The 23,453-nt window shown below is 55.6% G+C and overlaps 1 protein-coding gene across 1 annotated transcript in view; it reads left to right on the top strand.

Annotated features, from left to right (window-relative positions):
• Fads2 (fatty acid desaturase 2) overlaps positions 1–18,845 on the top strand; it is a 30,069-nt gene extending 11,224 nt beyond the window's left edge. Inside the window, exons 5-12 of the mRNA XM_046445573.2 lie at positions 2,705–2,830; positions 10,982–11,042; positions 11,304–11,380; positions 15,413–15,510; positions 15,693–15,789; positions 16,025–16,104; positions 16,770–16,895; positions 17,261–18,845. Of these exons, the coding sequence (XP_046301529.1) occupies positions 2,705–2,830; positions 10,982–11,042; positions 11,304–11,380; positions 15,413–15,510; positions 15,693–15,789; positions 16,025–16,104; positions 16,770–16,895; positions 17,261–17,312 (717 nt within the window). The 3' untranslated portion in view covers positions 17,313–18,845. The remainder of the gene's footprint in view (positions 1–2,704; positions 2,831–10,981; positions 11,043–11,303; positions 11,381–15,412; positions 15,511–15,692; positions 15,790–16,024; positions 16,105–16,769; positions 16,896–17,260) is intronic.
• Positions 18,846–23,453: the final 4,608 nt, after the last annotated feature.

Below are 23,453 nucleotides of genomic sequence, written 5' to 3'. Positions count from 1 at the left end.
GAATGCACAGCACTTTGTTTCCTTTTGTGCTGTGTTCTGTCGGATAAAACCCTTCTCAGGGTTGGAGAGTAACATTTCACTCCCGCCCCATGCGCTCCCCATGCTCGCCCCATGCCCTTGACAAAGATGGGCTGCGTGCTGTTTCTAGAATCTGGGCAGCAAAGGCCTTCCAGCCCCACGGCCTTGGTCCCTGAAGATTCCTGTAGCCCAGCTCGTTCATCAGACCGAAGGCCAGGGCAAGACCGAGCACTGGCCTCCACGTGGATCATTCACCAGGAAATCAGAATTCCGAGCTGACAGCATCAAGGTCCTTGGGCTCAGGGACTCGGACTGCAGTCGTGGCTCGCCAGCCTCTTCTGCCCGTGTCCGCGGTGCTGTGTGCAGAGCTGAGTCAGTGGTGTGGCCTACGGCTCACCCCGGGCCCCCCCAGACCCCGGAGGCTCACAGCTTGGTCTAAAATCTGGCGCGCCACTCCCTGGGGATGAGGGCTTTGTCTCTTGGTTCCCAGCTCTGTTCTCAGGGCCCAGCAGAGCAGCTGGCTCAGAGCAGGCAGCGTTTGCTCTGAATTCTGAGGACGCTGGCAGGCTCCACAGTGTCCCAGTGGAGGGGTTCCCGAAGGATGAGTAGGACTCTGCTTGGGGAAGAGTGGAAGAGAACCACCACCGAGGAACAGCAGGAACAAGTGTTTTCATCACGTCGGAGCCCAGTTAGCACCTGCGCCCAGTGAGGGGCTAGCCGTGGCTGTCTCACTTTTGTCCCTCTGATTGTCCACTTAACAAACATCTCTAGGTGGGTGCGTTGGGTTTTTGCTTTGCTTTTGCAGCGCGGGGGGTAGAACCGAGGCCCTGAGGTGCTAGGCCAGCCAGTGCTCTGGCCAGCTGCACCCCAGGCCTGTGCTGGCATATTGTCCGCAGCTTGCTCTCTTGTCACGTGGCCTTGCTCCTCAATGTCCTCGTGCCAGGGACTTTTCCACTCGCTTCTTCCCAGGAAGTTTGTTCCCCCGGCCTCAGATGTGAATGTGTCATCTGATTCCTCAAACCTCCGGGCTTTTCCTCTCTGACATTTTGGTTTTTGCTCGGATGGGTTTTGAGGTTTGCCTGTCCACAGGGGCCTGAGGTCACTGCAAAGGCCACAGCTGTTTGTAGCCGTCCCCACCCATGGCTATGAGTGTCCAGACGTTGCGTTTGTGCCAAAAACACCTCCCAAGTAAACTGTTTGCTTTTAGCAAATAGGGCCACTTTGCGGATGGCCAGACCCTAGTCCTAGCATTGATCTGGCCGTCACCATGCCGTTCTGATGCTCAAGGGTCAGCAAAGACTGATTTCTTCCACGAAGCAATGAACTTTGTTGAGGGACACACTTCAGCAGAATGCTTCAAGAGGTTGAGCCGGTGACGTAACAGTCTGTGGCCTTGAAATAAACATCCTCGCTGTGTGAGCTCCTTGTCTCATGGAATCCTAGCCTCAGTGCCAGAATCAGGGTGGCCCTTCCCTGACCCTGTTAACAACTATTTGTCAGCCCCCCTAGAGCCTGCTAGTAGGTCAGGGACCTCAGCATCGCTCCAGCCCAGTCCTGTGTCTGAGCCTCCAAACACAAAGAAAACGTGTCTAAAGATATTATGCCTTCGCCCATTTAAAGTGTACAAATCAAGCCAGGTGCAGTGGTGCACACCTGTAATCCCAGCTCCTCAGAAGGCTGAGGCAAGAGGATCACAGGTTCAAAGCTGGCCTCAGCCACTTGGTGAGACCTTGTGTTAAAATAAAAAAATAGAAAGGGTTGGAGATGTAGTTCAGTGGTAGAGCGCCCCTGGGTTCCATCCCTAGTACTGCAAAAATAAAGTGTCCAAAGCAGTGAATATGTGTGTAGTATATTCATAATTAATGGAACGATTATCACAGTCAATTTTAGAGCACCTCCTTTACCCCAAGAAGAAACCCTGCACCCCTTCACCATCACATCTCAATCCGCCGTCCCCTCCTCACCCCCCGCCCCAGGCCTGGGCAGATCTTTCTGTCTGTAGCTTTCATATCTGGAATGGGGGACTGAGGATCCTTTGCGACTCACTCCGTTTACTTTGCGTTTCCAGGTCCGTCCGTGTTGCGGCACGTGTCAGTGCTTCATTCTTTCTTAAGGTCTGGCCAAGCGATTCCACTGTGTAGCCACACGACGTGTTGTCTCTCCATTCTCCTGCAGATGGGCATTTGAGTCGTTTCTACTTTCTGGTTGTTTTCAAGAATGCTGCTGTGAGCATTCATGCGCAGGTTTTTCTGCGGATTCGTTTTCGTTTCTCTTAACTGCACATCCAGGAGAGAAACTGCCAGGTCCCTGGTGGGGAAGGGTTCTTACCGACCCGAGACCCTTCCCCCTTGTCAATGCTGGTGCCCAAGGCATGAGCCTGGGTGAGCGGGCGTGGGCAGAGGCAGAGACCACCCCGCCCCGCACCCTGCGACCCAACACCAGCACGTTCCACCCACAGCACCATCGTGTGAAGGGCGAAGCTGAGGCTGCAGAGAAGAGGGGACTTCCCTGCGCTGGGGGCTCAGCCGTGACGGGGCCTCGTTCTCTCAGGGGCCCAAGGCACCACCTCAAGTGGGATACGGAAGTCGGCCTGTGTGTCGGGGGACCAGGAACTGTCCTGCAGAGCCTGTCGCAGGTGAGTTCTGCCTCTGGGCCGGATGGCTCACCCCAGCCCCTCTCTCCGCAGGGAGCCTCTGCCAAGTGGTGGAACCATCGCCACTTCCAGCACCACGCCAAGCCCAACATCTTCCACAAGGACCCAGACGTGAAGATGCTTCATGTGTTTGTCCTCGGCGAATGGCAGGCCCTTGAGGTATGTGAGAGCATTGACATAAGAGGTGTCATAGAGGGGAGGGGAGGGATCCCGTAGGGTCAACATGCACCCAGGAAACCGGTCTCTGATGCACTCAGAACACTTTCCTAGGCTCCCAGATTATTCCACCTGGAGAGTAGGAGGAGGGGCCTCCATAGGAATACTCCTCCCTTCCTCCCATGGGGAATCTGTTTCAAGTTTAGCAGGAAGACAAGGTTCCAGGCTAAAGCTGGATCCCCCATGGGCCAGATCATGCTGAGAAAACTATTTTGTGACTCATAGCCCCCTGGGAGTCTCCCCTGTAGGAGGAACCTCAGCATGGCCTGGTCCGTGCTGTTTCACTCCTAGATGAAAATCATCAAGGCCCAGTGAGATAACGGGGTGTCTTCCGAGTCGCAGGGCTTACAGTTCAGTCTAGAGAAGTCTTAGATCCTGGCCACTAGGCCGTTTCCTTCCATTCAACCACACCATCTCATATATAAATTTGTTCTCATTGGTTATACATGACAGTAGAATGCATTTTGACACATCATACATAATGGAGTATATCTTCTCATTTGTCTGGTTGTACGAGATGTAGAGTTACACAGGTCATGTTATCATATATGCACGTCGGGTAATAATATCTGATTCATTCTCCTATCATTCCTAACCCCATACCCCCTCACCTCCCTTCAGTTCCCTCCATCTAGTCCACATTACCTCTATTCTCCTCCCCAACACCCTTATTGAGAATTAGCATCCAGATATCAGAGAAAGCATTTGGCCTTTGATTCATTGGGATTGGCTTATTTTGCTTATTGTAATATTCCACAGTTTAGCTATTGTGAATTGGGTTGCTGTAAACATTGATGTAGCTGTGTCACTGTAGTAAGCTGACTTTAAGTCCTTTGGGTATAAACCTAGGAGTGGGATGACTGGGTCAAATGGTGGCCCATTCCAAGTTTTCTTAGGAATCTCCATACTTTTTTCCATAGTGGATGCACAAATTTACAGTCCCACTAGCAATGTATGAGTGCACCTTTTCCCCCACATCCTTGCCAACATTTATTGTTGCTTGTATTCTTGATGATTTCCATTCTGACTGGAGTAAGATGGAATCTTGGTGTAGTTTTGCATCTCTCTAATTGCTAGAAATGCTGAGCATTTTTTCATGAATTTATTGATTGATTATATTTCTCATTCTGTGACATGTCTGTTCAGTTACTTTGCCTATGGATTGATTGGGTTATTTGTGGTTTTTTAGTGTTAAGTTTTTTGCGATCTTGATATATCTTGGAGAGTAGTGCTCTCCCGGATGTGTGTGTGGTAAGGATTCTCTCCCATTCTGAAGGCTCTCTCTTCCCATTATTGAATGTTTCCTTTGCTGTGAAGAAGCTTTTTAGTTTGATCCCATCCCATTTATTGATTTTTGATTTTACTTCATGCACTTTAAGAGTTTTGTTAAGAAAGTCAGTTCCTAAGCTGACATGGTGGAGATTTCAGCCTGCTTTTTCTTCTATTAGGTGCAGCGTCTCTGGTCTAATTCCTAGGTCCTTGATCCACTTTGAGTTAAGTTTTGTGCAGGGTGAGAGATATGGGTTTAATTTCATTTTGCTACATATGGATTTCCAGTTGTCCCAGTACCGTTTGTTGAGTAGGCTATCTTTTCTCCAATATGTTTTTGGTGCCTTTGTCTAGTGTGAGATAACTGTATTTATGTGGGTTTGTCTCTGTGTCTTCTGTATCATTGGTCTACGTGTCTGTTTTGGTGCCAACACCATGCCATTTATGTTACTATGGCTCTGTACACCATCTCATTTTTATATGAGTTCATGTTTATACATATTTGGTGTAAATATTGAAATAATATAAAAATATGTAACATTAAAAGGTGATTCTTCTAGTATCTCCACCACACTCTTTGCCCCAGGTCTTATGACCCTGGGGGTTACCCCTGTTGACAAGATGTCCTATGTCCTTCCCAACATTTTCTGTGTATATGAATATACATGTATCTGTTTCATTCACAACAAAATTCAAGCCAGGCATGGTGATGCATGCCTATAATCCCAGCAACTCCGGAGGCTGAGGCAGGAGGATTGCAAGTTCCAAGCCAGCCTTGGCAACTTAGCAAGAACCTGCCTCAAAAAACAAATAAATAAATAAAAAGGGCTGGGGATGTGACTCATTAGTAAAGTGCCCCTGGTTTCAAGTTCACATACCAAAATGAAAACAAAAATAAACCCAATATTTAAAATAAATTCTGCCCTGCATTCTGTAGCTTGCAGCCTCTCCAAATGTGGACCCTGTTTCAGGAGTCCCAAAAAGATTTTTCTTATCCATTTTGAAGGTTGTACAGTATTCTGTTACATTTCTGTAGCATAGCACAGCTACTGCATTTCCTAAGACAGGAAAATGTGGTGTTACTAGTATTAACTATCACCTTCCTTTTTTTTTTTTTTTTTTGAGCTGGTAATTGAACCCAGAGCCTTGCACATGTTAAGTATGTGCTCTATTACCGAGCTCTACCCCTAGTTTCCTAATTTTCTTTAAATAAAAGTACTCCCAAGTGCATTTAAAGAAGGTTCTCATTGAACACTTTTTGATACTGGGGATTGAACCCAAGGGCACTCTATCACTGAGCTACATCCACAACCTTTTTTATATTTTTATTTTGAGACAGTCTAATTTGCCCAGGCTGGCCGGGAACTTGACCTTCCAAATCTGGGATCACAGGTGCACCTCACCATGCCCAGCCACAATTTTTTTTTTAAAGTAGAGCCTTTCATTTTTAACAATATTTACATGCCCTTTTCTTTTGGGGAACACACTGGTGATGGAAACCAAAGTCAGGGGGTCTTTGTTGTTTTTACGCAGGTCCTAAGAATCACAGTGCTCAGAGTGCCCAATAAGCATTGGCCAAGCAAGGCAAATTCACCCTTGGTAAACAGTGGCGTCATAAATGAGGTAGTATCCCAACAGTGTTGGTGTCTAAGGCTTGGAGCATGGGGAGGAGAGAGCCTGTTCCCCAGTTCTGGTTTGAACCCCTCTCTCTGGCAGACTTGGGTCTCTAGTGACAGCTCAATCACAGGAAGTGAGCCGTAGTTCGGTACCTTGGAAGCACTGAGCCTCTCTGGCTGGCCGGGCAGGGATTTTAAACACAAGCCTTTGTTTTTCTTTTAGGAAACAGCTTGCCAGCGTTGATTAGGGGGTGTCTAGATAGAGAACAGATTAGCTAGAGGCTCTCTGATAGCGCAGACAAAGTCCTCCTTTCTCATGGGGTAGAGCGATTGGCTGTTCTGATCATGTTCTCTGTGTCCCTAACAAATAAAACCTAGTCTCACCCGTTCTGCTTCCAATTCTTCATCTGCGAGGTGGCCCGCGGAACCTCTTCTGACATCTCACTTCTCAAATGCTGGCCTTTGGGTGGGAGGTTGTGGAGGTCTGCCTTGTCCAGCTGCCAATCACGTTTGGAAGACTCAGGCCCCCACCAGTGTTTGTGGAACCCCCCTCTTACCTACTCACGAGCAGAAAGGGCCCACGTTTCCTGGGTTCCTGGTCAGGTCGTGCACTGTTACCCACAGGGAGCTCTGGTGTTTTGACAGAGGTGACATTGGTCTGATGGCTCTTGTCTCCCGTCAGCCTCACATGCCATAGCAGGGCTCCCCACCCTGCCCTGCATGGCCAGGCCTTGGGATCCTGACCACCACCCCAGCTTCCAGAGCAAGGGTGCCTTCCAGGGCTCTTACCCCTGGGCTCAGGTGACCAGAGCAGCCTGGCCAGGGGCCCTGAGGGCTGTCCAGCAAGAAGAGAGGTAGACAGCAAGGTCACCCCAGTGAGGCCCTTTTCCTAGGTAGATCCTTACCTCTGGGTCTTATTTATGACTTCCAGGAGGATTTTTGGTTGCTGTGTTTTATGTAGTAAAATATATTCACTTTCCTTCCCTATAGATTCTTTTCGTCACTTTTATGCTTAGGGAGTTCTTCATGATGTCGTTTTCACTTCTTTGTGGGTTTATGTCTGAATGCTTAGCTTCTGCCCAGGGGGTTGGGGGCTGATGATGTTCTACATTCACATTTCTCCAGGGTCAGCCGGGCTCCCCAGCACCCCTAAGGGATCACAGTGACCGCTCCCCCAAATGATGGCATGAGCCCTCCCACACCCAGCGTCTGGTCTGAACGGGTCATCTGGATCCGTGCTCATGAGAACTCTGCACTAATGGCTCTTCAGAAGCTAGTAATGGAGCACTTGTCTCTTCTGAAAACATGTGCAGCCGTACATTTCCGCTTCCCTCCCAGGAGTAGGGCCTCTCAGCCACTCAAGTGCCTTTCTGTCTCTCAGGACAAGGCTTTGTGCTCTTTGGTCTCTTGGGGACTTCTTTTTAAATTTTCACCCTTATGATCAAATTTTCTCTGGGGTTCAGGAATGTGGTCGATAACTGGCTAGTCATGTCCAGCTAGTGTCCACGGGTGTCTCTTCGTGATTCTAGTTTTTCAGTCGATTCTTTTGAGTTCCTGGATAGACAATCGTATCCTTGAAAATAAAGAAAATGTAGCTGGGTGCCGTGGCACGTGCCGGTAATCCCAGCGACTCAGGAGACTGAGGCAGGAGGATTGCAAGTGGAAGGCCAGCCTCAACAACTGAGTGAGACCATGCCTCAAAATAAAAAATAGAAAGGGCTGGTGATGTATTTCAATGGTAGAGTGCCCCTGGGTTTGATCCCCAGTACCAGAAAGAAGGGGGAGGGGAAGGAAAATGTATGCTCTTTCTAACGGCTCTATCCTGTGACCTCTGCTTAGGGTTTTAGTGCATTGACGGGAACTCTCATGGCTGCCTTAGATGCAGCAATCTTGTTTTGCTCTTTGTTTTCCCCATATCGTCGAGGGCAGCGCAAGGCCATATCCACACAGCACTGTCAATGGCTCCCAGAATATCCGCCTGGGAGCCTCTTGCTTCTCCCATCTGGGGAGGTCCCTGCCCTCTGCCCATTGGCAGCGGAAGCCCTAGGCTTCCTGCAGACCACGAACAGACCACAGTGGCCAGTCCCCTCCTGGAACGACTGTGGCTCTCCTCTCTGGCGCCTTGGGTAGGGACCCTGCCATTCTGCCCATTCCTGACATGGCCACGTGGCTCGTTTTCTCTGTGTGAGTTTGTGGGTTCCCAGAGGCAACCAGCCGGCTCTCAGCAGCTCCCCTTCCCCCAGCCCTAGACACACAAGGAAGGCTCTTGTCATTCCTCAGACATTTTTGTTTCAAACTTGAACAGTCCCCTCCTCGTGCCCCTGGCACCCGCTCTGGCCCTCACCCATGCTGGCCTTGTGGGCTTTGTAGAGACTGAGCGCAGAGGGCTCAGCCCAGCCACCGGGGCTGGCAGCTCTCGCCTCGCTCTGCCCTGGCCTGCGTCCCGAGCTGTCGGCCTTGGCTTGGGAACGCTCTGTCCCTGTTCAAGGCAAGTCCTGAGTGTACCATCATCTCCTCCTTGGGGTTCGGCCACAGCAAGCCACCCACATCCTTGCCTACAGCCCAGCTGGTGACAGTGCCGTCTGTCTGCTTTCTCTAGCCCCCGCGGCTGCCTCCCCAGCCCTCTTCCATGTGTGACCTCCTGGGAGGAGCGGAGGGAGGTGGGGGTCTCCCACTCCCTGCAGTCCCCAGCTGGGAGGAAAGCTGACTCTTCCGACCGAGTCCGTGGGCCCAGCACCAGGCATGTGCACCGTCACTTAGTCCTCGCTGAGCCTGTGAGGCGGAGCTGTCACCAGCCCTCAGAGAGCAGCTGAGGCCTAGGGATGAAGCCACCAGCTCAAAGGTGCAGGTAGAGAAAGAAGTCAGGAGCTCATTTTCCTGGTTCTGCTTCCTAAAATACCTCTCTTCATCTCTTCCCCACTCCCAGACAAGGTGCTGACAAAGGAAAGCAGGCCCGAGAGTTAGTCACAGGGCAGGGCTTGATGTCATCAAAGCCATAGTGGCGCTTTCTGATTTTGGGGAAAGTGCTGCAGGTCTGCTGTATCCTGACAGACCGCCTCGCAGCTGCCTCATTGGAGGCCGTGGAGATGGGGGCCGATGGGCACCGAGTGTTGGTGTGTCACTTGGTGCACACACACGTGACCATGACTAACATTCATTTGCTGCCCCATAGTGCTTTGCTATCCATTCTTTCCGCTGGGCCCTCACAACCCTGTGGAGTGTGTACATCAAACCTCCACTTTGCAACAGGACCTCAGAGCTCAGGGGGTGATGCAATTTGTCTAGATAATGAATGGCTCCTAAATCCCGAGCCCCTGCTTCCTAAGGCTTCCCAGAAGCTGGTTCTGAGGGCTACCACGGCCCAGGGGGACCAAGGTGCCTGGTCTCCCCGAGGTCAGTCTGGGGCATTGAAGAGCTACATGTGGGGCCCAGCAGAGTATACAAGTGGGACAGCCTTGTCATCCCCGCAAAGTCACCATAAACCCATGACAGCAGTGTGTTTGTCATACAGATGCAGCTTCAGATACACTCCCTGGGTGCCCCCCACCTCGTGCCTCTCAGCAGTTCGAACAGCCTCAAGTCCCTCTAGGGGAACCCTCTGGCCTCTGCTGACCTGGAGGCTGCTCTTAGTGCTTAGTCCCCGAGAGGAAAGAGATGTCCGTGGAGTGAGACGTGGTGGGGAGCCTGTGTCTAGAGGCTGGGCCTGAGGCCTGGGTCCCCAGCTGCTGGCGGAGGTTAGCAAAGGGCCCAGGGCCTGTGTTGTGGGCCACAGCCTCCCAGGAACCCTGGACCTCTGTGTTCCCTGCAGGTGACCACTTTGGGGGTTCGCCTTCCCAGGCTGGCCCTTCCCAACCCTCCCTTCACTGGGTCATCATCAAAGGCTCCTCTGAGGCCTCCCTGGCTTGATCCCTGCAAGACCAGCCTCAGCCCTGACCTTAATGACAGGCTGAGGGCACATGGGATGCTGTGGGAAGGAGTGAGCTCCTTGCCAGGGCACCGGAGCCACATGGAACAAAGGGACTGCTTCTGGCAGTGCTTTGGCCAGATGTGCTGTGACCACGGCCTCTGGCACCAAGATGGAAGTCCAAGGGTAGGCTGGACTTGGTCCTCCTCACACCTGCTCCCTCGCCAGAGCACATCGGCTCTCCTGTGATCTGATGAGCACTTTCCTCTGTGTTCTCACTGGAGAGCTGGCTCTGGCCGAGCTCTCTCCCAGACTTTGATCTTCAGACTCTAACAACAGGAATGGACACCGTCTGTGGAGGGTGTCCCTGGCCTTGGGATCTGGGATGAGGGCAGTGTCCTGGGGTCAGTACTTGGTTTTATGAGACTTTTCGGGTCTCAGCCCCCACAGAGCAAGGTAGGCTGGTTCCTAGGGGCTGGCCTGTGGGACTAAAGAGTCAGATCACCGGGGGACTCCTTGGTGCCTGTGCTACGTGTGGCCTTGTGTGGTCTGTTGGCATTCCCAGGTGTACTGGGAAGGAGTGATTAACTCTGAGACATCTTGGGGCTGCGGAGTATGGTGGTACCTGTCTGTGATCCCAGCCACTCGAGAGGCAGAAGCAGGGAGATTGCAGGTTCAAGGCCAGACTGGGCAACTTAGCAAGACCCTGTTTCAAACCAAAATAAAAAGAGCTGGGGATGTAGCTCGGTGGTTGGTAGAGTGTTCCTGCGTTCAATCCCCAGTACCAAAAATAAAAAGGAAAAGAAGGAAGGAAGGAAGGAAGGGAGGAGAAAGAAATTAATCAGGGCCGCTCCAGGGAGTGGAGGCCCCCGGGCTGATGACCGCTAACAATTCCCAGCCCTTACTGGGTTCTCCCAGCCCTTACTGGGTTCCCCCAGCCTCTGTGGGCTCCCGGGAGCTCCCCAGGGAGACTGAGGAACTTTTCCGACCACCAAAGGGGTAGAGAAGGCTGAGGAGCTCCCTCTGGGCCCCTGTACCCATGTGAGTTTTCCAGTCCCAGCCAGGCCTGGGCCTTGGGCCTCTGAGCCTGAGCTCGGTCAGCACCGTCCCTTGGGCCTGCAGGGGATTCTGGCCAGTGGGGGCTGACACATGAGCCAGGGTGAGGAAAGTTGGCCCCCGCTAGCTCTCGAAGGCTCAGGGTGCAGACTGACAAGGAGGGACGGTGGCTGCAGAGTGTGTGGGTGGGGGGCACTGGAGGCTGGCCCGGGTGGCCGGTGCTCACGTGCATCTCTCCTTTCTCCTCAGTACGGCAAGAAGAAGCTGAAGTACCTTCCCTACAACCACCAGCACCAGTACTTCTTCCTGAGTGAGTGCTGGGGTGCCTGCCGCCCGCCCCCCCCCCCCCGCCACCTCTCCCCCCTGTGGGAGCTGTCCCTTCCAGGCCCAGGAAGGACACTAAATCTGTCGGAGCAGGGGTCACGGCAGCCTGCCGGAGCTGGCCCTACTCAGCCCACATCCTCCCCTGCACTGCCGAGGTGGCCTCTGTCCAGTGTCCGCCTGGCTCCCTGACCTCCAGCCCAGCCGTGCTCAGCGGGTCGCCTCTAAGTGCCTCTACTCTCTCCCACAGTTGGGCCGCCGCTGCTCATCCCCCTGTATTTCCAGTATCAGATCATCATGACCATGATCGTTCACAAACACTGGGTGGTGAGTCCAGGGGGCTGGCTCGGGGGGGCGGGTGAGTGGGGCACAGGCACCCACGGGTCCTGCCCTGTGCCCTCTGTGGCTCTCTGGGCCCGGGGCTGCCTGCTCACTCTTGGCAAGGGTCCTCCTCTGGGACCATCAGAGCCAGGAAGGCCACAGCACGCCGGTTCCAAGGACTCCTCCAGTGCGTACACGCAGGACAGCCACTGCTTTGCCGAGCTCCTTAGAAAATTCCTGGCGGCCTGGGATAGGCACACAGCCCAGCCAGCTGTGGCCCTGCCTGGCCCTGCCCTCTGCGTCCCCTGTGGGATTCCTGGACATTTTCATTCCACACTCTGGTTGAGAAATGGGAAGCGGCTGGACATTGGCTAAGAAGACAGGTGTGTTCCTTTGCCAAGATTGTGTAACAGAGCACCCTGAACTGGGTGGCTTCAGCAAACCCAAATTTGCAGTCTGGAGGGACGTCAGCAGCCCCCTTCTGAGGGCTGCCAGGGAAGGGCCGGTTCCAAGACCCTCTCCTTGGCTAGTACATGCCGTCTTCTCTCCGCCTTTATATCTTCTTCCCTCTGTGTTTCCTTTATCTGTGTGCAGATGTCCCCCTTTTCTTATAAGGACACCAGTCCTATTGGATTAAGGCCCATCCTGATGACCTCCTTTTAACTAGGTACACCAGCAGTGACACTATTTCCAAATAAGGTCGCCTTCTGAAGCACTAGGGGTTAGAATTCAACATACAAATGTGGGGTTCACAATTCAACCTAAAATAACAGGCTTATGGGCGTCTCCCGATTCTGCTTCCAAAGAGAGAGCGAGAGTGGCCCTGACGGGGACTGAGCACCAGGGTGCCCGAGGGAACCCTTGGACTTATGTACACGTGCGGTCATGATTTTGATTTTGTGCAAGATGAGAACACACCCTTGACAGAATAACCCATAGGCAGAGCAGGGTTTGCTGTGACAGGGACATGGTCCCCGCCCCCAGCAGAGAACAGACAAGTCCAGTCACTTAGTAGGTCTTGCTGGCCCCCCCTCCCTCCGTCCCTCCGTCCCTCCTTCCTCTTTCTTCTTTTCTTGTGGTGCTGGGGATTGACCAGGGCTTCGTGCCTGCTGGGCGAGCACCCTACCCCTGACCTTCATCCCCACCCCTTTTTAAAATGTTATTTTGACACAGGATTTTGCTGAGTTGCTCAGGCTGGCCTTGTCCTCACCAGCTTCCTGCCTGGGCCTCCCGAATCTCACTGGGGTTACAGGCATGAGCCACCATGACCAATCTGCTGGCATTTTTTTCTTTTTTTAAAAAAACAAAATATTTTCATACATGAAGATGATTGAAATTGAAAGTTTGAACCTTGCCCATCAGGACCCACCTGAGTTAGTGTCCTGATGCCATGTCCTATAGCCTGGCCCTTCTCTCTTTCAAACAATAGCACCTCATATTTGTAGAGCACCTTGGGACTTCAGATCCCTCTGTGTGACATACTGTCATTGACGTTACGGGCCAAGTCTGGAGACGGAGCCTCCCGTTGGGACTTGAGGAGCAGGGGGTGGGGGTGGGGGGCCCTGGTGGAACCTGGGGCATGCTGTCTTCTGGAAAAGTGGACATTTTTGTCAGTGTATACTGTGTTCCGGGAACAGTGACACATCTCTGCCACGTCCCTTCACCCTGTTTTACTGTGCGGGCTGGTCGGAGCTGAAGAGGTAAAGGAGTGAAGCGGCTGATGTTAGAACCCACATCTCCTGCCCATGTGGGACTGCTGTTTCCCCTGGGGCTCGCCCGGGTCCCCAGGAGAAACTTGAGCCCCGCAGTCCTGGTCATTTAACTAGCGTTTGTATTTTATATCGGATGACTGGGTGTCAATGCCCACTTTTTTTTTTTTTTTTACCTGCTTGCTCTGTAAGGAACAAAGCATTGACCAGGAAGAGCAGGAAAGGAGATCAGACCACGTTCCTAAAAGGCACCAGCTGGCAGAGCCGGGCATCTGTCAGTCCCAAGTGAGAGCCGCTCTGCGGAGCATTTGGCAAGATCCAGAGACAGTTTTGATGTCACAGCTTGGAGATGGGAAGGCACTTCTGGCATCTAGCCAGGGAGCGTGCTAGACATCCACCTTGCATGTGACCCGTCAAGCAGAGACTCAGCCAGATGGCTGCAGTGTGGAGCCCCAGGAAGCCCTGGCCTTGAGGAAAGAGAGGGACAAGCCCAAGAGCGTTTATGTTTGTTTTGGTACCAGGGATTGAATTCAGGGGCACTTGATCGCTGAGCCACATCCCAGGCCTTTTTATTTTTTATTTTGAGACAGGGTCTTGCTAAGTTGCTTTATGGCCTCACTCACCTGCAGTTTGGTCTCCAACTTTCAATCCTCCTGCCTCAGCCTCCTGAGCTGCTGGGATTACAGGCAGGTGTCACCGTGCCCAGCTCCCCAAGAGCTGTGAGGAGGGCCTCAGAAGGGACGTGTTCACCACTCTGCCAAGGGACGTGTGCCCACCTTTATGACCGTCACTGACACCCTGACCACTTCTTCCTGAAGCTCTTCCTAACCCTTTCCCAGCCCCCTCCCCTCCCCTGCCCTGCCCTCTGCTTCCCTGCTCCCTCTGTTCCTGCTCCGTGGCTTCCCTGCATCTCCTCATCCCTGTCCTGGAGCCAGAGGTCCCCATAGCCATATGTCACTCAACGCAAAAATCAGCAAGCATCTCCCCCGTCCCCATTTTCTTCCATGTGTGTACCCACACCCACACTTCTGCCCTGCAGACACACCAGAAAAGGAGAATGAGGGAAAACGAGAGTAGAACTCGCAAGGTCTGGCCCTTCCCGCTCTGCCCTCTCCTGCCTCTCCTAAGCCGCCCTCTCCCACTTTCTGCTCAGCCTATGCCACCCCAGCCCTGACCACCTGGGCTGACCGCAGGGCCAGCCCAGGTTCCTCACAACCAAGCGGCTGCCGAATACGGCCTCTTCTGCCTCCTAAATAGGCTGGAAGCTGTCACCTCTTCATCCACAGTGTGGGTCCCGATCTAGGACCCACCATTTCATGCAGGGGTTGCTGAAATAACCTCCTAATCTCCCAACTCCACTTGGTAGGATCTATTTTAAGACACCAGTGCGGTCCTCTTTGAAGGATTGTTTGAAGAACAATGGTTCTCCGTTGCCCGAGAGAGGGGACAGTCCCCTGAGCCACACCTGAGCTGACTCTGGCCTACCTGGCCAGCCGTCTCACCCCTCACCTCACACATTGTCCCGTCCCATGCAGTCTACCATCGGTACTTAAGGACCGCCTGGGCGTGCCTTCCTGACACCAGGAACAATCCATGCAGAGGCCCTGAGGTGGGAATGAGCTGGCACACGGTGCTGAGGAGAGAGGGGCTCCCGATGCCGCAGAGCTCTGGGCCACTTGGGGTGGATGGGAGGGTGTCACAGGAGAGAGATGGGATCTTCTTGGAGGCAAGGGTGCACAAGGACGAGCAGGACGGCTGTGGGCCAGCCAAGACACATGGGCTTGGGTAGCAGAGGAAGTGGGGAGAGGGCTGCTCAGAACCCTGCTACCCACGTGGCCCCAGGAAGGGGAGGAGGGAGACTGGAGAGGGTGTGTGGCCTTTGCCCTCCCATGTTTTCATGCTGGAGCAACAGATGAGGAAGGAGGCCCAGGTGCTGGTGAGCTGAGGCAGGCCATGGGCAGCTGGTCACCTGGCCACGCGTGGTAGGTGGGCAGCGCATACGCAGCCTTTAGAACCCCCTGGACCCACCCGAGCCTGCCTCCCCTGGCCGCTGCCCATGGCTGCCCCTCTGCCTTTGGATTCTCTACTGAAACACGCCCCCTTTCCTCGGGCATCAAGGCAGTTGGGAGACCTGAGCCAACAGGTGGTGTTCGGGGAGGTGCTGTATCCCCGTGGGCGGGTGTCCAGCCCGCAGAGGGCTGTCGGGGGTGATTCTTCACAGCTGTGCCTGGCAGTGCGAGGTGTGTGTGCACATCTGTGGTTGGGCGCGCTGTGCAAGGAGGGCAGGGGGGCAGGGCAGGCCTGCGTCTGATCTTGTTTCTTCCCGCAGGACTTGGCCTGGGCCATCAGCTACTATGCCCGCTTCTTCTGCACCTACATCCCCTTCTACGGCATCCTGGGGTCCCTCCTTTTCCTCAACTTCATCAGGTGCCTCACCTGGGCTGGTCACCTGGGCTGGTGGTCCCTGGGCCCTTTAGAGCACCAGCGTTGATGGGAGATGCCCAACATACCCCTGTGGTCCCGGGACCTCCCTCCTGATGGTGCAGCAGGGGCTGAGCGGGGCCCAAGGAGGGACCCGGGGCTGCAGTGCTGACCAGGCTCCCTTCCAGGTTCCTGGAGAGCCACTGGTTTGTGTGGGTCACACAGATGAATCATATTGTCATGGAGATCGACCTGGACCACTACCGCGACTGGTTCAGCAGCCAGGTGAGGGAAGCCAGAGCTGGTCACCAGGCTCCCCGGGGACCCTGCACTCAGCCCTGATGTGGCTGCACCAGGGGACCCGCTCTTCTGGGTTTTACTGGGGCTGCCTGTGTCCTACTGGCAACCTTGGGGCTAAGCAAGAAAGGGTGACAAGGTCCCCAAGAGGGACAGGTGGGGAATCTGGCTGGACCGAGGCCTCTAGGCGGCCCCCGCCACTCACACCCCCTCCCCTCTGCAGCTGGCAGCCACCTGCAACGTGGAGCAGTCCTTCTTCAATGACTGGTTCAGCGGGCACCTCAACTTCCAGATCGAGCACCAGTGAGTGAGGCCCGGAGAGACAGGCAGGGAGGGAAGTGGCCACCAGGCCCACAGGGCAGAGGGCGGCCTGTGGGGTTCTCTCCCCTAGCAAGGTCACTGCCCCATCTTAGAGCGCGACTCCGCAGCCGCCCTCACTGAGGTCAGGAGAGGGGCTCCCTGGGCTGTCTCCCCAAAGCATTAGTGCCCGGACCCCGTGCCACATGGCCATAGTAGTGAGCACGCTCCTTGACGTGTGGCTGGAGGGTTGTAGTTTCAGAGAGCTTGCCTGGGCATCTTGTATCCCTGCTAGCCGGGCAGGCATGGTTGATCCCATTTTATGGACTGAGAAACTGAGGCTCCACTACATGGCCTCCCTAGAATACAGGTGGCCGAGGGGCTGTCTCTGCTGCCCCTTGTCCCAGTCTCGCCTCTTGTCATCGTTCTTCTTCCCATCTCCCGTCTGTTTCTTTCATTTCCTTTTTTTTTGGGGGGGAGACGTGACACTTTTGTCTCTGGCCATCTAGAGCAGACACACCTGCTCACCAACAGCCCCCCTCCCACAACCCTAGCGGGCACTCGGGAGGAGCCTTGTCCTGCCTGCCAATGGGGCCTCCCTGGGCCGTGGGAGGGGCGGGCAGCAGCCGGGGGGGGGCGCCCTCACACTGCGCCGGGCTGTGCTCCCCCAGCCTCTTCCCCACCATGCCCCGGCACAACTTGCACAAGATCGCCCCGCTGGTGAAGTCTCTGTGCGCCAAGCACGGCATCGAGTACCAGGAGAAGCCTCTGATGAGGGCCCTGATGGACATCATCAGGTAAGCGGCGGAGTCAACAGTGCTGGAGCGCCTGGGGGCCCTGGGGTGCAGGGAGGGCCCAGAGTCGGGGCTGAGGGGACCAGGACGTCCATAGCTGGGAGTACTCATGGTGGAGACCACAAGAGGACCTGGCCTTCCTGTCCCCTACCCTCAGGAATTTCCTGGCTTCCTGCTCTGGGCTGGGGAGGACTGACCCTTTGACCTTCTGCTGGACCTCCCTGGGGAGCTTTAGCCAGCAGCCCACAGCTCCCACTGATGGCTGAGCGCAGCACCCGCCCCGCCCCCCCAACACGGCCTCCCCCGCCTCTCCCCCTGCACTGGTGCGCCCCATTCCTGAGCCCTGGTCCCTGCCTCTCTCTTTGCAGTTCCCTGAAGAAGTCTGGGGAGCTGTGGCTGGACGCCTACCTCCACAAGTGAAGTGGCCGCCCTCAGCCCCGCGCCCACCTCTCTCAGATGTTGGTCCTAGTTGAGCGTCCCGAGATTCAGCGTCAGATTCTCCCCCCAGAGGGCCCCATGGGGAAGGGGCGCAGGTGGGGGTGATGGCCAAAGGGAGGGGCGGGCTTTTGTTCTGAGGGTTTTCCATGAGGCTGGGGTACACACTGGCTTATGGACCCCATGTTTGGTTTTCTTTCTCTTCTTTCCCTTCACCCCACCAACCCCTCTGGGGCCTGCCCTCTCCCAGCCCTAACCCTCACCCACCACCTCCTGGCTCCTTCTCCCCAGGAGCAGAGAGAGGTGGCCATGGGAAGTGGCTCTGTCCCTGCCTCCAGCCTTTGCCCCAAAAGATCTGAGGAGACCAGAGGTCCATGGGGTCTGGCCTGGGACTCCTCCGCTTCTACCTGGCCACCAGGCTGACAAACCCTAGTCCCTCGGATACTCTTGGGGTCTGTGGGCAGGGTCCTGGCCTGGCTCTGCCCTCCTGTTTGGAGGGAGGTGTGCTTTGTGCTCTGGGTCTCCTTCCCACGGCTGGGGTCTGTACCTGGGGCCTCCCTCCAGCTGTCCAGGGCTCCAGGCCTGCAGCATGGCCAGCTCAGACCTCGAGGCCCAGGGGATGTCCACCGCCTACCACTGGAGCTCTGGGCCCCCAGGCTGGTGCAGCTTCTGTTCCTCCGTCTTCCTAACTCCAGAGCCCACGACCTTGGGAGCAGAGGGGCGTCCCTTGTGTGGGCTCGGCCAGGTTGTGGGAGGGGCTGGCCAGCCTGGAGGCTCAGCCCTGCGCCCACCTCTTTCAGATATTTGTCCTAGTTGAGTGTCCCGAGATTTAGCCGTCAGATTCTTCCCCCAAAGGCTCCGGTCAGTCCTTGGCTACTTGGCCCAAGGACTTGGGCCTTGCAGGAGGGCACTAGAGCTTGCCACAGGCCCTCCCCAGAATGGGTGTCAGGGGGACAGCACTGAGCCTCGCTCTCCTGTCTTACTGCTTTTAATCTTTGCCATTTTAACTTGTTCCACGGTATGCATTCTGGTGGAGGGCAATGGGCTGGGTCTTGGGACAATATGCCTTTTATGAGATGCCCCCATGGGCTCCCCCAGGCCCAGGGTGTGGAGACCACTACTGGCAGGAGGGCAGGGAAGCAAGGAGGGAGGGGAGTCTCAGGAGGCCACCCTGAGGCGCCAGGGGAGTGGGGGGCCCAGTGAGGGCCAAGTGGGTGTCGGGAAGAGGAGGAGGCCAGCCGGAGGCCAGGACATGTGAAGGCTTTGGGAGAGTGTGCGGGAGGGGGAAGGCTGCGGCCCAGCGGCCTAGTTCTACTGTCTAATCCACTAACCAACATTTAGATTGACAGTTCAGTGGGGCTGAGACCCCAAGGTAACCGCGGCAGCATTGACCCCTCCCACCACCTAGCTCCTATGTGCTCTCTCCGGAGGCAGAATGAATCCTAGGGAACTGATCTTCATTTTTATCATGTTGCTTCCCCACCCCTACGTTTTTGGGAAATAAAAGCAGTAATTTTATTCTCACCTCCCTGTGGCTCAGTGAGATGGACAGGCAGCTGGTGGGCTGCCTGGCCTAACACACAGGGTGTGCTCTAGGGGCTTGGGGGGCAGGGGGAGGCCCTACAGCCCAGGGGAAGCCAAGATCATCCCAGCCCATGTCACAGGGGTCAGGTCCTGGGTCTATTTGACCCTGAGCCTGGGAAGTCAGAGGACTGTGGCAGGGGCCCTTGACAGTTGCCTCTCACTGACTCCGCGCTGCTGTCTGCTGGTTCAGGGGACAGCCAGGAGGCAGAGTGGCCTGAGGCTCCCCACACGGCCTCTCAACCTCTCAATTCTTCAGCGGGGCTGGGGAGGGCTCCAGCAGAGACCTTCACTCCCCCACACCCCTGTGGGGTGTGTGATTCCCCAGGGTCTGGGATGCTTTGAGTCACTGAGTAGCCCTGGGTGAGTCCTTTCTTCTTGGTGGCCCTCCAGGCCACAGTTTCTGCATTTGAGCAGAAAAGGCACGGGGGTAAAGGGACTCCAAGGACGCCAACATCTCAACACCTGTGAGCCCTCGTCCTCCTGGTAAGTCCCTTGGAGGCCGGAGACCTGGGAGAACCTGCCTCCTGTTCTTACGTATCTGTGAGTCCCACCTGCACCCTGAGTCCCAGGGTGGTCCAGGGTAACAGTAGCAACCAGCCCAGTCCCTGTCAACTGGAATCCAGGGACCTGAGGCCAGGGAGAGTGGTGGGGAACTAGGAGGACAGACACCACAGCTTAGGCACCAGGTAAATCTTGGTCCAGGTGCACAGGTACTTGGGTCTTCTCTGTGATGCCCCCAGCCCCTGCCTTGCCCTTAAGTACTATGGTCGGGTCCAGAAGCTGGGGATACCCACCAGTGCTTCACGCCTAACGGCTCCCTCCTGTCCAGTACTTAGCCATGGCTCTTGCACAACACCCGCCAAATTGTGGATTTCTGACCCTGCCCCCTGCCAAAGGTGCGACACCCTCATATTTAAAACCCTGAGTGACCCAAACCCTGACACCTCCATTCATAGTCCAGGAAGCTGAGGACAGAGAGTGGAAACACTGGCCTGAGCCACACAGCAATGGCAGCTGAAACACGGAGGGCACATGGGAATCCTGCCCCCACCCCAGACCTCTCCCAGCTGCTCCCAGGAGGCTGGCTGAGTGGGTGCAGGTGGTGGAGGGCAGTTAGTCCAGGTGGAGGAGATAAGACCTCACCCCTTGTAGGGTGGCTGCTGAGATAACCATATCAGCTTTGTGGGGGGTGTGGGCTCGTGCTGGGCACCAGGCCCAGAGAGAGGGCTGGCCAAACAGCCTGGGCTGTGTCTGAAGCTGGTGAGCGGGAGGCAGGCAGTCCTGCTGGACATTCAGGGGCCCTCTGGGCCCACTGGGAGGGGAGAGGAGCCTTTGGCAAGAGGCAGGGCAGAGGTGGCAGCCACCTGGGCTGGGCTGGGTTGCCATGTGCTTTGGGCGCATCAGGACGCCAGCCCAGCTGCACCATCCCCAGAGAGAAGAACCTCTAGGGGTGGTCTGTTCTAATGACGGAGCTGGAAATGGTCAGCTGTGGAACCCAGCAGGGTGCCTGGTGATGACCTGTAAAGACACAGGCCAGAGGACAAGGCTCACTGCGGGCCCCAGATGTCAGTGCTGGTTGACCACCTTCTGTTTCCAGGCACACAGGAACACGCAGCCAGCCACCCAGCATGCTAAGGGGTCGTGTCCCTGCCCTCTGCCATTAGTGATGCCTTTCTCCAGATTTTGAAAGCAATTAGGTCTTTCTTCCAAATCATCTCGTCCGATAGCAATTATCTGAGAGAATTAGTGCCGGGAGGCAGGAGCTCGGGAGGGGCGGATATGGCAGTGGGGAGGTATCCCAGGAAGTGAGCATGGGAAAGATTCACGACCTGTCCTGGCACAAAGCATTTTCTCCGCCTCCCCATCACTGTCACTCCCACAGGACAAGGGCCAGGGCTGGTTCTGAATGGCCCCCAGGAGACTTAGATGTTGTTTGGTTGAAGGAACAGATAATAAAAATGGGGACGCGTCTCAGAGGCCCCACCAAGGTCTTTCCTGCCTTTTACAAACCCTGTGACTGAACAAGCGGAGTCCTATAGCTAGGGAAGGGGAGCTCTGCTGGAGTGGGGAGTGGCCTGTCCCCAGGGGCTCTAGCATGGGGAAAGAAGGGGACAAGGGCAAAGACGACCTGTCAGTGATGGATTTCAGGCAGTAGAGAGGGATCTGGGGGTAGTCACCACGGACAGAGGGTGTCCCCAAAGGTCCTTCAAGCACATTACTGGCTGATTCCCGATTTACAGACAGGAATGCAAATCGTCCAAAGCAGCACCAGAGGCCACCGACCGCCAGAGGCAGCATGGAGCACAGCCCACCCCACAGTGGTGCAGGTGTTCCGGGGGCCCCTGGGTGGCGCTGCAGGCTCAGTGGTCCCTCAGGCAGGAGCATACTCTGTCCCATGTCCCCACCCCCCACCCAGGGTGTTAACTCTTTCGGGGGTACTGGGGACTTTACTGCTGAGCTACACCCCCAGTTTTATTTTATTTTTTGAGACAGGGTCTTGCTAAGTTGCTTAGGGCCTTGCTAAACTACCAAGTCTAGCTTTGAGTTGATGAATCTCCTGCCCCAGCCTCCCAAATCTTTGGGCTCACGGGCATGTGCCACCATGGAACTCTGCTGACCATCTGTGGACCAAACCCTGCGAGGTAGGGGGTGAAGGGAACACTGTCCAGAGCCCTCCCTGCTCACAGTGTCCACGTGACACCAGGAGTCAGCAGGTTTGGACAAGTGGACCACAGAGGAGACAGCCTGTGCAGAAACCCTGCAGGTGGGACAGATCTGGGCATAAGAGTTGGCACTTGAGGCAGCAAGTACCTTTCAAGGGGCATCCAGTCCTACCCACAGGAGGAAAATGAGGCTCAGATAAGGCCAAAGGCTTGTCTCAGGTCACAGAGCAAGTAGCGAGCTCCAGGGCCCGGGACTGCATAAAAGTCGTAGAGAACTTCCAGGCCCTGTTGCTGGTCTCTTGACCAGGAGCCTTCCTGCCGCATCCCTTTTCTTTCCCATCACTTCCAAAGTGGGACGATGGCTGAGGCTGAATCACTTCCCAAGGTCACACTCCACCCACTCCCACCTCTCCCAGTGACCTCTGTTCCCACACTAGAATTGGCCCCCCACCCATTCCCACCCCAGGTAAGAGCAGGTGGAAGCCACATGGAGTGGACCAGGGTGGGCTGCGTGGCACTGGCTGCTCATGAGCATCGCCCTCTGCTTCTGCCGGGCCCTGCTCGGGGGAGGGGGGGGGCTCCCGCTGGCGCCACCTTGGGCAGGGAGGGCGTGGGGAACTCTGGGTTTCCTCCAGCTTTCATGAGTTAAAGACTCTGAGTATAGAGACCTCAGGCTGAGGCGGGCAGGGGGAGAGTCCTGGAGAACTTCCCAGAAGGCGAGACCCTGGGGAAGAGCCACAAGAACCCATGGAACCAGGCAGCACCTTCCCCACCCAGAGCAGGTGCCCAGGTGCCAGGGACTATCACAATCACCCGAACATTAGGGGCTTCAGGTCCTGGAATAGAAGTCCAGAATCTCCCTGGAATAGACACTCAGGGTTGCCTTCTGGAGGGGATAGGGAGGGCATGTCCCCAGCTCCGTGCCCACAGAGGACCCCCACTAAGGATATAACCAGAAGTGCAATACTTGTGTCCTTTCCATCTCCCAAAGGGGACCCCAGCACAAACTAATAGGCACCCTAATAAAGAGTGGAGGACATTCCCTGCAGCTGGTGGGGTGACCTCTGTTCCCACACTAGAAAGGCCCTCAGAGAAATCCTAGCACAGCATCTCAGAGTTTCTGTTGTTATTTAAGGCTACCAGCACTTCTCCAAGCATCTCTAAGCTCAGCTCAGAGCCGAGGAGCGTGCCACTTCCCCTCTCCTTTCTTCTCACCTTCAGGATGCCCCAAGAGGAAACCCAAAGGTCTCCCCGGCTGGGGACGTAGCTAAGTGTGTGTGTGCTTAGCACACGCAAAGCCCTGGGTAAGCCCTCCCCAGAACTGTCCCAACCCAGGACGTCCAGCCCTACCCACTGTGCAGACGAGGAGGCGAGGGCCGGTGAAGGGCAGTGCCCTGCCCAAGGACAAGTTCCTGGACTCCTGGGGCTCAGGGGTGGGACTGCAGTGCCCTGAGGATCTGACTTGTTCACTGAAGCAACCACAGGCAAGCACCTGGCCCCAGGTGGCCACAGGCCACCCTGCCCCTACCCATGTGATGCCAGGTGTGGTCCTGAGTGGGGCAGGTGGCCCATTGCATGCAGCCCTCTGAGCCCCCATCTCCTAGAGGGCTGCAAAACAAGGCTGGTGCAGGTCCAGGGACACATGAGCTGCCCTTCCCATGCCCCGAAGGTGCCTGCAGACGTGGCCCTCAGCCCTGGGCCTTTGTCTGCTAGACCAGCCCCGTCCTGTCCCACAGAGGAGTGAAATGAGCTGAAGTTTATAAGGACTTGCCAGGTTGCTGGTGAGTGAAGTGGATCTGAGACCAGCTGTCACCACCCCCAACCCAGAGCACCCAGAGAGGGAAGGGAGCTCCTTAGCCACCAACCTCCCTGGATACCA

Source organism: Marmota monax, unplaced genomic scaffold (genome assembly GCF_021218885.2).
Source record: "Marmota monax isolate L192 unplaced genomic scaffold, Marmota_monax_Labrador192_F-V1.1 WCK01_AAM20220418_F8-fsc00038, whole genome shotgun sequence".
Classification (NCBI taxonomy): Eukaryota; Metazoa; Chordata; class Mammalia; order Rodentia; family Sciuridae; genus Marmota; species Marmota monax.
Note: the sequence above shows the minus strand (reverse complement) of the source record. Positions and strands in the feature narration are given on the sequence as shown.